This window comes from Enoplosus armatus, chromosome 5, assembly GCF_043641665.1.
Source record: "Enoplosus armatus isolate fEnoArm2 chromosome 5, fEnoArm2.hap1, whole genome shotgun sequence".
Classification (NCBI taxonomy): domain Eukaryota; kingdom Metazoa; phylum Chordata; class Actinopteri; order Centrarchiformes; family Enoplosidae; genus Enoplosus; species Enoplosus armatus.
In genome coordinates, this window is record NC_092184.1 from 18,669,992 (window position 1) to 18,687,416 (window position 17,425).

Consider the following 17,425-nt stretch of genomic DNA (forward strand, 5'->3'; position numbering starts at 1 on the left):
TTCCCTGCTGAGCTGCAGTGGGGGGATTGAAACAAAGCTTCACAAATGCTGATCCTATTCATTACCTCCCATAATGCAACTCTCCAGCATCTTTTGTTAGACCCTTCCTACCTTGTGTATATATATATATATAAACATCCAGGTCTTTCAAACTCCACACCCCAAGTTTGGGGTTTCTGTTCTAAATTTTTACCCCCCAAACCCAGATAACTGTGACTAGTACATTTAACGTAACATCAGTGGACTGCCCCTTTTAAAGTCTGTGTCCTTGAAGAAACCACTGATCTGTAACAACAGAAAAGTCTGTGACCACCCACTGCAGGATTTCTAACAAAGAAGCATTGCATCAGATTAGGGACTTGGTGTTCTCGAGGGAAAATCCACCCCAAAACAGAATCCATAATGATTAGTATTAAATAAACGTCTCTTTATAGAGAGCACTACAGAGCAAACTCCTCCTGGCAGTTATTGACCGGGCAGGTGAGGTAAAGTTTCTACCTCTTTTCTAAACAACAACCCATAACAAGTCTGTCTGACTTGCCTGGTCATGAACACAACATGTGTTTTTATGTCCAGATATTCCCTCAAAACCTTGGTTGTCACCCTGGTGAATGAAAGCAGGTTGATCCCTCACCTTTAGGACTGCACCACCCATGTGCACTCTGCTTTTAGGCAACTGTTTTATTGATCATTTTGGGGAAATGTTTTCGCCTCCATCAGCGTGAGTCTGCTGTTTTGAGTGCATCATGTCCCTTGTGGTAATACCGCCTGTTATCACTGGAAAGCAGCTAATCTAGTTGGCAAAGCTGATGAGGATTTTCTCCTCCACCACCACCACCACCTCTCCTTGTCTTCCTCCTCCTGCTTCCGTCTTCCCCCGACTACAGCCTCCTCCCTCCTTGAGAGCCCGGCTTCAAGGAGAGGTTATGGATGATGAGACTCTAAATGAGGAGGTTGCAGAGCTCTGCCGCTACTCCACACAGTGTGTATGTGAGAGAGAAGCCAGGAAGGAGAGAGGGAGTGTGTATGAAGGTGGTGGAGGGGGTAGGGTGGGGGTAGTGTCGTCAGCTATCATCGTCACTGTGACTCGGAGAGAGAAAAGAGCCGAGAGCCCTCCCCTTCTCCTCCCGCATCCCTACCTTCTCTCCCTCAGCCTCCTCACCATCAGCCAGTCTGCTCTCAGTCATTCTGCCTGCGCACAGCTGAGGCTCAACATCCGAACAGCCTCCTCCTCCTCTCTCTCTCACACACACTCGCACACACTCACAGTCGCTCACACACCAGCACGAGCAGCAGCGGCTTGAGCTCTGAAAGAGGAGAAACACACACAACAACAACAACAACAACAAAAAGGAGAGGAGAAAAGAAACCAGAGTAAGAGGATGAGGATGAGTGTGTGCAGTGTGCCGGCAGTTCCCTGCTGCCGTCCCACACAGATTGTACGGAGCTTCACGCCCCCCCTGCTTCTCCTCCTCCTGCTCCTGAGCAGCAGCAGCAGCAGCAGCATCGGGGCCGTCCCCTCCACCTTCCAGCTGGCCCCGGACACTCCGGCCCCTGCTGAGCCCACCCCGACCCAGGCCACACCTCGTCCGGACCCCTGCGAGGGGCGACCCTGCCTCAATGGGGGCTTCTGCCTGGCCCTGCCGTCCGCTGGCAGGCCAGAGGACACCTGGGAGTACACCTGTACGTGCAGCCAGGGCTTCACCGGACGCAACTGTGAGGTATGAACACATTTAGCTCTCATATCTACCTGTGTGGACACGGGATTAACACCGAGCATGGAGTAGAGGACTAAGAAGGACTAGGTGTAAAGGTTGTCTGTCTGTTCATTTTGGTGTTTGGGCTACAACGGACACAATTGCATCACACAGAGAAAACAGGCTCATGGTCCAAGTGTTAATTACTTCATAAAGCATAGAAGAAAGAGCTGTATTTGCTTATTATTTGTATTTTGATTGTATTTGGTCTATTAGAGTCACTGGGATCCTTTCACATTTCTTTTTCTTGTATTAAATATCACGGCTCCTCATCTCTCACCTGGGATGATGTGTGTGATAAACCCGCATCACATCGGTGTTTTGATTTGCATGTGTTTCCATACACAGCGTTGTGTGTGTGTGTGTGTTTGTGTGTGTGTGTGTGTGTGTGTGTGTGTGCGTGTGCGCACGAGTGCGAGTGCATTCTTGCTCTCTGCTCTTGGACGGTTCTTTTAAAGGGAGCATGTGCTGTCAATGAGACATGGAGACGAGTGCTGCGTTGCTGTGGCAACAGGAGGGAAGAGCGGCAGCAGTGAGGTGCAAGTGAAGACTATAGATTTGTATGTGTCTGAGTATATAACCATGTTCTGTGTGAGTTGTTGATATCCTGAAGTTTGGGCAGGTGCAAAGTTAGATTAAATCCTGTGCTGATGTTAAATGCATTTCTATGCTCTAATTTGTATGTGTGCTGAGATAAAAACTCAAATATGTGTGAATCTATTAACATACTGATGATGAGGCCAAAGGACTCCAAAGGTCTCCTCACTGCATCCATTGATGGGAACATCTGGACAGTCATGAATAAGAGATACGTGCTGTTCTGCTGCAGGTTCCACAACAAGTTATTTATGTCCGCCTGGGTGAAGCTAGCATTGCTGCCTGTCCCTTTGAACACCATTGTGTATGATAACGTCACAGTTCTTACCACGTGTCATGATACTGGACCAAGTCTGCAAAACCATCAGCTTCATGCAAAAAGCTTTTTAGCTTTTAACTGCTTCTCAACATGTTTAGATTCGGTTTACCAAAGAATTTAGTAAACGCAAAATGTAGATTTGACAGCAGATTGTGTTCTGTCCTTCAGGTCTGTGCTCTGCCCAGTATCACGTCAGATCAGAGAGTCCCTGGACAAATGCATGAATATGGCTGATAATAAAATACAAGACTAGGCTGGATTGTGTTTGCCCTCCGTTAGAAGAGGATTTCCGTCCATGAGAGATGATTGTTTGTGTTCAGGAAAGGACGACAAGGATGATGTCTAATAGAGATAAACCACCTCCAGTCATTGGCAGCTTCTTTTACGAGTCCCTGAAGTTGACCCACACACCTTTCCTCTTCCTGCTTCACTGTTTTTACACTTCAGCCCATTCCACATAAACCTGCTCTTCTGCTGGATTGGATGAAATTCATTTGAGCTTTACAATGAAACGGACTGCGGCTGAGCCTCAGCAGCAATGGGCTCAAAAGGCAGCCGGGCCTCTGAGTCATGCTGGGGTGAAAGAGAGCATCCGCCAGCAGCAGAGAGGATAAATGAATCTGCTGCAGCATCACAGAGGGAAGCGGCAAGGTGACTGGCTGAGTTTTAACAGAATCGCCAACAGGTGGCAGCCATATCTCCCCTTGTGTTGACACATGGGTGAGCATACAGTATGTTGGTTTATCTTATTCATGCGTGCCGGTATATATGGTGAGCATGCCGGTGTTTGTGCAGTCAGGACTGAAGCCTTTTAGTGGAGCATTTAGCCAGGGACCTGATCACTGTCTCCTTGGCTGTCCTGGTTTCATGTCTCAGAATAGAAAGCAACTGCAGTTTGTTACCTCTGCAGCCTGCTTCACTGCGCTCTGCTCCAGACAAGCCACAGAGGACGATGTTGTCACACTGCCTGAGCTGAGGCTGGATAGCACATGCAAAAGGGGGGGGGGTTCAATTTTCACATTTTTCATGCTATGGAGAAACAAACATCTCTCCTTGAGTGCGGTGCTCACAGTTCTCTTTCTGCCATGAAATCCTGAAACAACAGCATCCACTCCAGCTTTATCCCTCTTATGCGCCAAATCTCAGGTCCGGCACGGGCCCCCGAGCCGGGCCCAAGGGGAATCATTGATCCCCTCCCGCTGGTTGTTTCTTCTCCATGGAAACTGGAGCAGCAGTCAATTGAGATTTGGTAAATGGCCTGATTGGCTGAGCACAGTGCCGGTTTTGCGTCCCCTGTCCTCTGCATGCGTCACAACACAGATGGCCCAGTGAGAAAAGAGGAGGAGAAATTGAAGAAAGAGATAAGGGAGAGGAAGGAGGTGGGGGAAAAGAGTAGGAGGGATTAAAGAGAGAGACAGAGGATGGGGAAAAGGCAGAAGGAAATATGGATCTCTTCTTAAAGAGAGTAAAGTCCTGGGTTTGGAGCTTTGTGAAGAAATACTATTAAACAAGTGTCATGTACTCGCCCTCCTCTCTACCTCTCTCCGCTTTTATCTCAAATTCTGTGTCAAACCTGGGGCGCCGTTCACAAAGCAGGATTAGAGCAAAAAACCAAGTAGAATCGGTAAAAGTAAACTTGAATTGTTGATATTGAGGCTAGGTTTAGGATTAAAACACGGCCATGCCTGTTGATTTCAAGGCAAGTTTATTTTGTATAGCGCCATGGAGACACAAGGCAACTCAAAGTGCTTTACAGGGGCGTAGAAATACATTAAACGTAAGACGTTTAAGAGAGCATTGAAAATGCATTTAAAAGAGAATAAAAACAAAAAGCGAGAGCAAGCAAATCAATAGTTTAAGATTAGAAAGAAGTCATTTATCTAATTTACTGGAAAGCCGCAGTGAAAAATAATGTTTTAAGCCCTGATTTAAGTGAGCTGACAGCTTTAGCAGACCTCAGGTATTCTCTGACTGTTAAGAAGTGCAGCGATTGGTATTTGTGAGGACTGTAAAGACACCGTTACAGTCCAGCCTGCTGAAAATAAACCCATGAACAAGTTTTTCTGTATCTTGCTTACACAGAAATCCTTTAATTCTTGCCATGTTTTTAAGGTGGTAGCGTATCCCCCTGGCTGTGAATCAAAGCATGCAAACCACCGCAGCAGGCACCAGGGGAAAACAAACCTACTCTACTTGTTAAACTCCCTGAGTTTTAATATCAGCCTGCACCTTTTCTGGATAGCGGCCCTGTAGGCTGTCCTGCTGGAATTCACTGCCGCTGGCCTTTCTGTGAGTTATTAGCTTCTCAGCCTCTAGCTTATTCATTATTGAAAGGCCTGTTGTGTGCACTGATGGATTTGGTAACTTGCTCTACAACACAATAGGGCTGTGGTGGCACAAAACAGCCGTCTGTCATGAAGCAAGTCCAGGGATCTCTTGCTGGGATGCTCAGGCATTCAGCTATAAGAAAGCAGCGGATCATAGCAGAATTTGCAGGCAAGTTAAGTTTACAGCCCCGGTATTATGAACACAGGAGGTATTTTCTATTTTACTGTTATTTGGAGAGGGGGTGTGGGACTGAAAGTGGTGAAAGAGGCGATATCGCTAAGGAAGCACAGAAGTAATTTAGCTGTTTCTGCCTCAACTTAATAAGCTCGCACAGAGCGTGGCAGAGCTGGACTGGAGGCTTTTTGATCCTCGTGGTGATGAGTTTTCAGATCTCACCTGAGAGTTTTGCTTATCACTGTTCTCTCAACACGTACAGCTGCTTTCTCACTCCCAAGTTCCTCTATTTTATAAGCATCATTTCAGTCGTCAGGCTTCTTACTGTGATTTTCTACCCTCAGTGACTCTGTGTAAGAACATATTAAAGGAGTAGTTTGATAGTTTGATATTTTGGGAGAAAACACTTATTCGTGTTCTTGCCGAGAGTTAGATGGGAAGATTGATACCACTCGCATGTCTGTGAAGCTAAATATGAAGCTACTGTCAGCAGCTGGTTAGCTTAGCTTAGCCCAAAGACTGGAAACAGGGGAAAACAGCTAGCCTGGTTATAGTTACACAAAATCTATCTAGTCACAGTACCTTTGACTGTGAGTACCTCCAAACTCCAGGATGTATATATACGTTGAAGTTCAGAGCCCATCCTCTTTCATTTCTTCTTCTGTGGTCCCTAGTATAAATTACTTTTGTCCCTTCCCCTCTGGCACTTAAAAATAGTTGTTTTACAAGAAAGCACTGCTAGCTTAAAGTTTTGGGAAGCAAAGCTAACTTCCGTCTTGTGTATTTATTTTATTTGTCTAGAAGCTGGAGCAGGCTGTAAAAATTAACATGGAGGTTGTATTTCCGTGTGTGTTTATCAGACCAGAATAAATGTGGTGGTCAACCACAAAGAGATCCCGGTGTCAAAGCGTTTTCTACCCTAACTAATCAACACAATGCAGAAGTCCACCGGTTACACTGGCTCTGTCCAAAGGTAACAAGATCTGTCCAACAGCATCGCTAAAACTCACGTATTAATATGTGAAATCTCATTTATGTAAAACCAGGTTAGTGTCAAAACAACATAATCCTTGTACCGTTTTACGGGGAGTTATGTGCGGGATTTATTTCTTGTCCAGGAGCAGTGACCTCCTGAAGTCTACGCTGGTTGCCTGGCATTCTCTCAGTGACGACAAGACTTCAGGCCAGGAAATAGTCCCAGTTAGCGTGCCCCTATGGCAAGTGGATTTGTTTTAACCTTTGGACGGATCAAGACTACCTGTTTCCCCCTGTTTCCAGTCGTTATGCTAAGCTAAACGAACCGTCTCCTGGCCCTGGCTACAGACGTGAGAGTGGCATCAATCTTCCCATTTAACTCTTGGCAAGAAAGTGAATAAGCCTATTCCCCAAAATGTCAAACTATTCCTTTAAGCTTGTTGCCTTATTTGTCATCAGTGCCATCATCTGCAGGATTAATGTCTATGTAAAAAGATGGGTGTTGACTCTTAAATCCAATTTAATTTCAAGATAAATGAACAAAACTATTATAATTTGGCTAAAGTGACAGTATGTTGACATATGATGCACCACCCCAGTATCAAAGAACTAGATGCACGTCTTGAATTCTTGAAATAACCTGATTTGCATTGGAAACAAGATAAATAATGTCACACTAGGCAGCAGAAGACTCAGTAACGGCCTAAAGATGTTAATTAGATGTTAAGATGGGGATGCTGCGAGAAACTTGCTATTTACATCCGAAATCCTTTCACTTGCAACGCAGCCAGTTTAAAAACTGTCGAGTAGAAAGTGACACTGATTTGGTAAAGACATAAAATATATTTTCTTTCAGGCGGGATGTCACAATCGCCCCACGCACAAGCTGTTGCATTAAAAAACATCCACTTCCTGACAGGACTCTGTGAAAGTAAACAAAGCCGAGTCCTGAAGCTGTTTCATTGTAATTGTGAGAAAGGGGAGTTTGTGTGTGTGTGTGTGTGTGTGTGTGTGTGTGTGTGTGTGTGTGTGTGTGTGTGTGTGTGTGTGTGTGTGGGGTGGTCAACGCTTGTCTCCCAGGGCCATTCACTCTGCTGCTACAGATACAGCCTGAGCCGCATCCAATTAAGCAGAGCTCAAAGCTCATCACCAGCCTTTGGTCTCTTTGATATCCCTGGCTTGTTAGCGGGGAGATAGAAGCCACAAGGAATATGGTTCTATATACATATATACAGTGTATATACAGTATGTATAGTGTGTGGACTCTCTTATCCTCTTTCTACAGACGGACTTCTTTTTATTGCTCTATTTACTGAAGCACTTCTGTTGAACTCAGCGGTCAGTGAATTGTGTCGTTTGTTCAGATGATCATCCATATGGCCTGCTGGGCCGGTGTTCCCCAAAAAGGCAATTTCAGTTGTTGCGATGGGGAGTGTTTTTTTTTTTAAAGTAGTTATGAAATCAAGTACAGCTGCAACCAGTGATTATTTTCAATATTGGCTTATCTTATTCAAAAATATTCAATTTAAAATAAAATACCAGAGAAAAGCAGCAAATGAGACACTGGAACCAGAAACAATTGACTGATAAAGTGTATTTTTCTGTCAGTAGACTAATTAATCAATCGACTAATTGTCGATATTTGTGCTAAAGTGATGCTCTTTGCATCATGTATTATTTATAGTCTGTGTGATCTGTTGTAGTGCTGATTGTCACAGCAGGGAGTGATGGTGAATGAAGGAAAGATATGGCTAATTGTAAAATCTAATTATGAAGAAAACGACTAGTAATTTGTTATTTCACTGTGTCACTGCGAGATACTTTTGGCAAGGTTCACCAGAATGTAGAGCAGAGGATCATTTGAAATCTCAATGTAGGACAGAGTATAAATTATTGTTACAAAACCACATCATCTGATCTTTGTTGAACTGTAACCACGCGGGATAATTCCTCTGAGAGATGACGAGTGCAGGGACAGTTTTAGAAGCATTAAGCATGGTCTTAATGCTTATTTACGCTTATTCACCAAAACCATAATTGTTTTTGCAGTCAAGAATAGAATTGGGAAAGATTGAATATTTTATTAATTGACGAAAAATCCCATCATGTTTATGTCATGTTATCTTGGTTAAAACAGAACATCCTCTAAAGTAATCTGTAATTACTGCTGTCATATAATAATAAGTGTAATAATAAATCTCCTTTGTGTCTCCTTATTTTATTTTTTGAGTGTTTCTTCTCTTTTGCTACACTAACATAAAGTAATTTCAGTGTTTTCTTAGTGAGATGAGTTACTGTTTCTCTCATTGTTGCGCTCAAAATACGTTGCAGTACTGATACTGATCCCACTGTTAAGAATATTGAAAACTGTATAAAGCTACACCAACAGACCCTAGAGGCTGTTGTGTGCATTGCACCCCACAATATAAATCAGCTGGAGTCTTTTGTCGACTAACCAATCAGCAGGGCAAAAATGTGTGGAGTTTGTTTGAGTGTGGAGAGACAGAGAGAGAGAGAGAGAGAGAGAGAGATCATCAAGTGTCCAAAAACCTCTTAAAAACTCTTCATGGCTTGTTTTAGACAGAAAGAGATTCTGATTTCGGCAAGTAATTGTTGCAGTTTTCAGGGTCAACTTGTAAAAATAGATGGTAAACAGAAGCAAAGGGAAGCATGTACATCCTCATGTCATCAGTTAGGGATGGTTTGATGAAAGCAGGGATGTTACTTTGGTAACAACCTGCTTATAACCCTGCTGATACCTTTGATACAGCAGCTACCCATCAGCCAAAAAAAGAGACCCCTTTGAGCTATTATCACTGAGCTATCACCGCTATTCATGTTGATGTGCTTAGATGTTACGAGGTGGTTCGTGCTGCCTTTGAACAGGAGGGCTTGTGGCCAATCACTTTGGTCATTTCCATATCACACATCACCTGGCCTTTTGATCTGTGGGAAGCACATGAGGAGGTGGTGGTAGGAAGGCTCAGTGGGGCCTGATACATATGGATGATACAGGAGATGAGCGGCTCAACACCGAGTGCTTCTGCTCCACTATTGGATGGATTGACGTGAATTTTGGTTTAGACACCCCCTCAGGATGAACTGTAATAACTTTGGTGGTCCTTCAGCTTTTTTGCTAGTGCCAGAATTTCACTTAGTTATGACCAAATACCTGAAAAATGAATAAAATCAGTCTGAGCTTGTGTTAGTGCGTTTTGAACACTAAACTAAAATGGTGGACAACTTTAACATTATACCTGCTGAACAGCAGCATGTTAGCACTGTCACTGTGAACATGTTAATTAAGTAAATTAAGTTCAGCCTCACAGAGATGCTGTTTAAACAGTAAGTCTCACTATATTTCAGGTCACTTTACAACCACCTAAATCCCTAACAAAGAAAAAGTCTAACCTAAAGACAGTTGAAGGCCTTAGAAAATATTCACAAGACAATTGGTTAAGAATTCATTTTTAAGGGGAACGTGCACACACACAGCTCTACCAGCAACAATTTAAAGATAATAAAATCTGTCTGACTACGGTCATGTTTCATCTCTGCTTCTTTCTTGTTCTTTCTCTTGTTTCTTTAAATACCATCTAATCAGTTGCTGCATTTCTCAAGTGCTCCTGCCTGCTCACATATCTGCAGCCCATATTTCTTTTTTTATCGCCGCCACTCATCATGAGGAGGGCTCTTATCTCCGTGTCATTGGCTCTTTAATTTTCCTTGAGTCTGGCCGTGAAACTTCCCTCTCTGTCCTGGATAGAAAAGAAGTCATTACATTTCTCCCAGTGGTTTAGTTTAGGTGTGTTTTTATTGCTTTTTGTCTGCCCTCGTTACTATTTATATCTTTAATGGAGCAGCGAGTTGTGTCACCATCCACAGTATAATGTCAAAAAGGGCAGAGCAGCTTACTCAGCAGCAATTCACCCCTATAATAACCTCTGCTCTGACACCATCATTGTACTGTCGCTGCTAATGACTAGGCTTGTTGTTGTTGCTGTCAACATAATGAGTGTATGTGGCACGAGGGAGGTGTGTGTGTGCATGTGTGTGTTAGGTGGAAATCATGAAACAGTTTGCTGATTCAAATTGCTTCGTTCATTTCAGTTCAATGATTCGTTGTCACTCACTGTAGTTCGTTCACTTTTAAGCTAAAAATCACACATGGGGCGCCAAGATGGCGGCACAATCAGACGCAGCGACTCAGCGCTCTCAGTTAAAGGACTGAAGACTGTAGATATTACCACGTTAGCCATTGCTGCTGGTCTCGGACAGTTACCGAACATGATGTCTTTGTATGACAAATAAAATGTCTTATGTCTAGGCGGTTGCATCACTGTTTAAAGGCTGTTCAGTGGGTACAACAGTAAGCGAACGCATCACTGTGCTAGTCCAAGCTGCCACATTCAGTTCAGTACAAAACTAGCCTATCCAAGCACTGTACGTGAGGTTTAAAAGCTCCGCAGCCTATTTATGACTGAGGTATCACAATATGATTGTTTTTGTGGCTCTCATGGTCCTTTAATTGGTTTTTAATGAGAAAGTAACGTCCTGTGAATCACAGCTGAGCTGAAAACGGCACTCTCAAACACTCAGGTTTACACATGCAAGGAATTTGCTTTGGTATATTGGTGCATAACACTAAGCATAGTAAGTAGAAAATATAAAGAAAGATAAAACAAGTGTTGTAAGTCAAGAAGAATGAATAGAAAATTGAAAATTGACAATAAGATATGAACAATTATTATAAAAAAATTATATAAAATATGCACATATGACTGTTAAATGAAAGAGCTGTACAGTTTGTGCAGGGATGTTCAAAACATTTACCAGGGACTGTGCAAAAGTTCACAGTATGAAGTTTAAGGACGTGAGTAAAGCTCCATGGCTAGAAGCTACTAACTCGGTCAGTGACAAAGCCGATTCAGTGTTAGTTCACTTTGAAAATGTGTTGATGATGTTTGTTCGTACATGTGCTGAACGCCTCTAGTGTGTGTGTGTGTGTGTGTGTATACTAATAAAACACAGAATAACAAAAAAAAATACAGTATTAAATTATGCATAAATATTCAAGTACATAAATTATGTCCAAATTCCCTCATGTCGCAGCCTCCCAGTGTTTCTGGCTCAGTCCCTCCTACACTCAAATGTTGTTTTTGTTTTGTGTTTAGTCCTATTTTTACACACTAAACTGCTCATAAACAGCAGTAAATACGGTGTCATGTGTTCAGTGGATGGGCAACACTCACCAGGGACGCGGTCTGCAGCTGTGAGGACTGTTCAGAGTCTTGGCTGATAAAAAGCTTGATGAGGAGTGGGCTGTGAGGTGGTTTTAGCATAGTGGTCAATTGCAGGTCAAGTGATGCCCACTGGCCCCAAATAGACTTACATAAGCCATATACAATTATACAGTTGTAAACGCTTTTCCAAACATCCTCAACACTTTTAAATTCCTTTTTGTGTTGTCACAATTTGAGCAACTGGGGCCAAAAGAAAAGAGAATAAAAAGTTTTGTATTAGTAAATCATTTTTATGCCATCCATGCGTGGGGATGGTTGGCAGGAAGTCAGCCGGTTCAGCCAAAACAAGACTCAAGTACTATCTAATCTAACTTGGTCGGTGTATGCGCCCATTGAACGTTTTATTGGAATGAATTAATGGGGCACAATCTTTGAACATTGAGCTCTCTTAATACATCGTGACCTCCTTTGCAGGCCTGAATGCCTCAGAATCACAAATAAATAAGCTATGAAAAAGGGGACCTCATGGCCTCCCCTTCTGTCTATCATGGGCTAACTTCAACCAATCAGATCGCACCGAAGAGGAAACACAACAACAAGCTATGTTGTTAGCATGTCGGTACGACGATCCTTGCTGTCTTTGTAAGAAACATATGCAGTGCTGTTGTTCCTCATAGACTCATAGACATGATTGGTTCATCCACAAGCACATAACTTGGATCCTGGCAAGATGGATTCTTGCACGACCTCTCGTGTTCTTGTGAATCCAGCCGCCTCGCAAGGTAAGCCGCCTAGGTCGTCTGTTCCTCCTCCCAAACAGCGTTTACCCTCCATGGTTGGGGTTATGGCCCAGGTTCGGTCATAGTTAGACATTGCAGAGATGGGAGGTTAGAGTCAGGGCTCAGGGAAAGAAGAAACACAAATCCAGGAGGAAATAGACTTTGACACAACACAGACCCTGATCCAAACAAGTGTGTTTTCGCGTGCAGAGGAGGAGGAGAGGGGCTGACAGCAGAGTCAGTGTCTGTATCATCCTCTGCTCTGTTGCCCTTCTTCCTTCCAAATGACGGTGACTCAGTAACAGATTCAGAACTGACTCCTGCTGTCTCCTCCGCAGACACACACAACTTGTCAGTTAAGTTGATCTGACAATATGTTATTTAATGAAGCCAACTGGGAGACAAGCCAGCATGCTGCAGTGCGTGTGTGTTTACTGGTGTGTGTCGACGTCTTCTCTTCGCTGCAGACAATAAATGCCAGCTTAATCCCAAAAAAATCCCTTCAGGACCAGCAGAGCACCTCCGACAGAGAGACGAGCGCGGCGCAGTCACCAGCCTCGGGCGTTAGACACACAGATTAGCTCGTATTAGCAGCTGGGCCTGTCTGCCAGTTGATAGCAGAGACGCTGCGGAAAATTTGGCTGTCTGTTGGGGATTGTTCTGGAAATGTATTCATCAGAAAATAAATGTTCTGCCTGAAATAATGAAGAAGTTCACCTGAAATTGGCTTTTGTAAAAACCAGTATTGATTGTAGTGGGAGGAGGGTGCTAAGAAGAACACAAGCACATATTTATATTAACTTGTTACTCATTTAATTAACCTAAAATACACAGTTACATACTACAAATTGCTTTTTAAATTCAGTTTCAGTTACATAAACATATTTTACATAAATCTACTTCAAATGTCTTCAAATCTGTTAAAAGTGTGTTGAAAACTGTGTACAGACGTTGGTCTGTACTAAATGAACAGTATAAAGTGTGTTTTGCAATGTTTTCTTTTACAATTTGGTCTTGAAATTGACAGAACATTTGGGCCCCATTCGTCTCCATGTTGTAAATATATATAAATCTGTCTTTATAAAAGCAGTACATGTTTATGTTGGGATTTTAAATCTTATCCTCAGTGTTGGGTCACTGGCGAGCAGTGATGTGCGTTAAACGTGGGGGAGAGTCGAGCTCTCTGCCGGGAGGAATCGATCCCGTCTGGAGCTTCGTCTCCTGCTGATTCATCCGCCTCTGCTCTGATCACGTCAATCCGCATTGATCAGCAGCCAATCGCTGTTTGTCAGTGGGGGTGTTGCACATTTATGAGATTGGCTTTTCAGAAATGTTCACAACAAGTATTGAAACTTTTCAAATATAAACAGCAATTTAATCCCACTTTGTTGTGTGTTTTTTGACACATATTGAACTCAAATAAATGAAGTGAATCAAGATGACTCAACAGATCCAACCGGGCACGCTGACTCGTTTAATACTGTGCCTTGAACTGTTAACACCAAATCTTCATCTTAGAGTAAAATAAGAAAATAAGAGAGGCAAGGATGACTTTTCCATGTATTAAAAAACAAACATCTAACAATAAAAGCAAAAGCTTTCTTCTACTTTTTATAAATATCCTTTAAATGTGACCACCTTCTTGGAAAGTGTATTGTGGTTACCTCAGAACAACAGGAACAGCAGGATTTCAACAGGAAATATGCCAAATTAAACATATGATGACATGATTTTGTCAATTCAGCTCAGTGTTTGACTTTTAGAAACATCACCAGTGAGCTTGGGGGATATTTTTGAATCTGGGGGCTCTATTGAGAGCTAGAAACACTGAGTGAGCACATACAAACAACAAGGCATAAAAACACAAGGCACCTGGATCCAAATCTGCTCAAAATACACAAAGTGAGTCCTGCGATAAATGTGCTATTTCTTCAGTAATTCATGAGATAAAAGCACAAATATTCAATCATGCTTTATCTCCCAATGTTAACACACATCACCCTGCTGCTGGAACCAAATATGTATTAATCCGCAGCTGAAAATAGTCCCCAACAAATGCACTATTTACTCTTGCTTGGGTCATTTTTGCTGAAAACTCCAGCGCCCATATGTTTTAGGAAATTATGTAGCCTTTTTTTTTTTTTTAAAGAAATGAAACTATATATCTATATACCTGTTTTTAAAGATTAACATCTTCAGTAGGAACCAATGGGCTTTAATTTTTTTGGACAAACAGAAAAAAACATTTTAATCTAACTCAGATCCTTAAACACACACACAAAAAAACCTGAATCATTTTTGGTATTGTCAGTTCCTGTCACCCCTCTTCCTCCCTCTGCCATCGTTCGAACATGTTCAGTAGGCGGTGTTGCAGGCGGCGCAGTCAGATGGTCTGGAGCTCCTCAAACTGGATGAAAAGCTGCGTCTTCACTGTCGTGGCTTCTAAAAACATTTTCTCTGTCTTCGGGGATGAAGCCAGTAGGAGGACAGCGATGATACATGTCCGGTGTCGCCTCCTAATTTGAGGCCCAGTTTTCATTGCTGTGCCCCCATTCCTCTTCAAGTGTCTCCATGGCAACAGAGTAATGACGAGGGGAGCCAAAAGATCAACAGGTGGAGAGTACATAATGCGGAGCAGAAAATGTCAGAGCTGCTTCCTGTGCGCATTGTCGAGGACTTTTTTTTTTTATTCAGAAAGGGAACAGAACAAATCATGTGGCCCACATTAAGCAGTAAGTGGTGGGAGGTATGACATGTTTTCCAGGCTGCTTCTTTGTATGATCCAGTCTTCTACAGAATTATTCCTGCGCACAATACCCCTCCTGCTGTTACCCGACTTCCTGAGAGGCAGGTAAAATGAATGGTGATAATTTGTTTCAAATTTTTTGGTGACAATAGGAACAGGATGTTCCACTTCCAGTGTTTCAGTGACTAATTCCCTGTGGCAGCAGGACCAGCTCCAGACCCATTTTTAGCTTGACATGAAGCAAAGAGGGATTTTGGTTATTTTAACATCTGCCACATACCTATTTAAAACAATAAAATGTGCCCTGAAAATCTTTCCATTTTCAAAAGCAACAAAAGCCTCAAGACACCACATGGTCTTTGATTTAGTTCCAGAAACTGTTTTGCTTTCATGCCGGCGCCCGTTTAATCAAGTCAGCAGTAGGTGTCACCTTTTTTTTCATACAGTGGATATCTTGTTTTGCAAGGAAGCTTCTGTGTATGTAGGTCAGAGCGAACAGCGAGCTCGTAGATCACCGCGCGGAATGACATCCATCTCCACCAGCTGTGGCCTGAGACAGAGAGAGACTTTTGTGTTGCATTACAGTGTTTTTCTCCTGCAGAGAGACATTTGTCCATGCTATAATTCACCCTTTGGACACACAAACCACACACTATCTATATCCCAAACCTGTTACACTAAATTCGCTATAATGTATAATAACTAATGTTGCTGCTCCTCAGTCAGTCGACTCACAGTGGGCAGCAACTTTTTATGCGGAAAGTAATGATGAAACAGCATGTCATACGGAGAGACAGCTTAAAAGTCAGGAGGAGGGCTTCCATCCAAATCATTAAGTCTTCTGTGTTGCGCAGCAGAGTCTGCATCTGATTTAATGGTTCAGAGAAGGCAGCAAAGAGAAAATCCCGGAAAAACAGCTGCTGACCCAGCGGCGTTGTTGATATGTAATGTACGAGTGATATATACAAACATGTATGTCCACTGAGGACTGTGAAAGAGAGACGTAATCATTTTTCTGCACAACTGCAGGTGATAAACCATCAGCATCACCATGACTCTGTCTGATAAACATGCTCACATTACAGTACGCATGGATGGTCGTTTACAGTGTACAAATCTGCTTTGCTTACTCTAATGGTAAACCTGAAGCTCATGTTTCTCAACAAAGACTTTACCAGTCTTCCATCCTGTTATCTGTTAGGGGTTTTTCCCCATTCCTCATGAGATGATGCAGTATGTCACCCAAAAGCCCACTTAATGTACCGGACATGATTGTGCAAGATCCCTTTGAGGACAGTCGGGGCAGTTTACTTTAAGTGGGTTTGTATAGTATACTCACTATGTCTCATATATGTTGGTCTGTTGGTAGAGGGATCCCTCCTCCTGTTGCTCTTCCCAAGTTTTCTTCTATTTTTTTTTCCCATTAAGGGTTTAAAAAAATAACACTGACTTGACTTGACTCACTCCAACTGGAGGTGTGTTTGTTGCGAGTCCCAATGCTGCACTACACACTATATACACTATGACGAACAGGGTGTCATGTTAAAAGTTAGTTATGTTATGAGCGTCACTGTGTTAGTTCAGTATGATCAGTTTGATCAGTGCAGTTCCTGAGATTTCCGGGGTGTCAGTAAACATGTTTACAGTTCAGACACTGTGAAGCCTGTCAGTCACTCCGGTCACCTATGACAGTGATTTGTGTGAGATAGCGTACCTGTGGTTGCCAGTTAGAGTTAGCGTGACATGGTTTGGTTTTTCCTGTCTAAGTCTAAGCAAGTTCAGAGCTAACCGCACAGATGGCTGTTTTTTTTTGTTTTGGCGTTGGCTGTGGCCCACGTTAGCCTGCGGGCTGCTCGCTAACAAATTGTCAGCAAAGCCAAGTGACGTCTAGTCATTTGTCGTGTCTGTCGCGCCTGTTACTAACAGGAAATGATGCAATATGTGTGGCAGCAGAGATCAATCGCCAGTGCTCCTAAACCTAAGCAAAATGTTTTTACAAAGATTTCATCTTTTCTTTTTGTTTTCCTGGGTTCTTTTTGCATTGTTTTGCGGGACGATAGTGTACAGCAACAGCACACACAAAATCCAATATTTTTATATGCTACGCACAGGCACTTTACTGATTTGACACACAAAGGTCAGTTTATGTTTATATACTAGAAACTAGAAGTCAGAATATCACGACCTCTGAACTGCTGTCCTTGCTTGTTCCTGTTTATGCACATAAATAATGCATTGAGCATTACCCCTTTAATTTTTTACTTTAACACACAACATTCTCAAAATCTTTTTTGAAATAATACGTAGTATAGAACTAGAAGGACACAGCTATGCATAAAAATGCAGCCAATCTCATGACATTGTCTTTCTTTTTAACATTGTCATTTGTTTAATTTAAATGTATAATCCAAAACAGAAAACACTTTTTCTGTTTAAAAGCTTTTAGATTGCTGGTCCAAACCAAAGTATAATTTTATGGTTCAGTTAGCTCTCTCATATGTTGTGAA

The 17,425-nt window shown here is 42.6% G+C and overlaps 1 protein-coding gene across 1 annotated transcript in view; it reads left to right on the forward strand.

Moving 5' to 3' along the window:
* Positions 1-1,382: 1,382 nt before the first annotated feature.
* dner (delta/notch-like EGF repeat containing) overlaps positions 1,383-17,425 on the forward strand; it is a 55,929-nt gene continuing 39,886 nt past the window's right edge. Inside the window, exon 1 of the mRNA XM_070906459.1 lies at positions 1,383-1,721. Coding sequence (XP_070762560.1) covers positions 1,383-1,721 — 339 coding nt within the window. The remainder of the gene's footprint in view (positions 1,722-17,425) is intronic.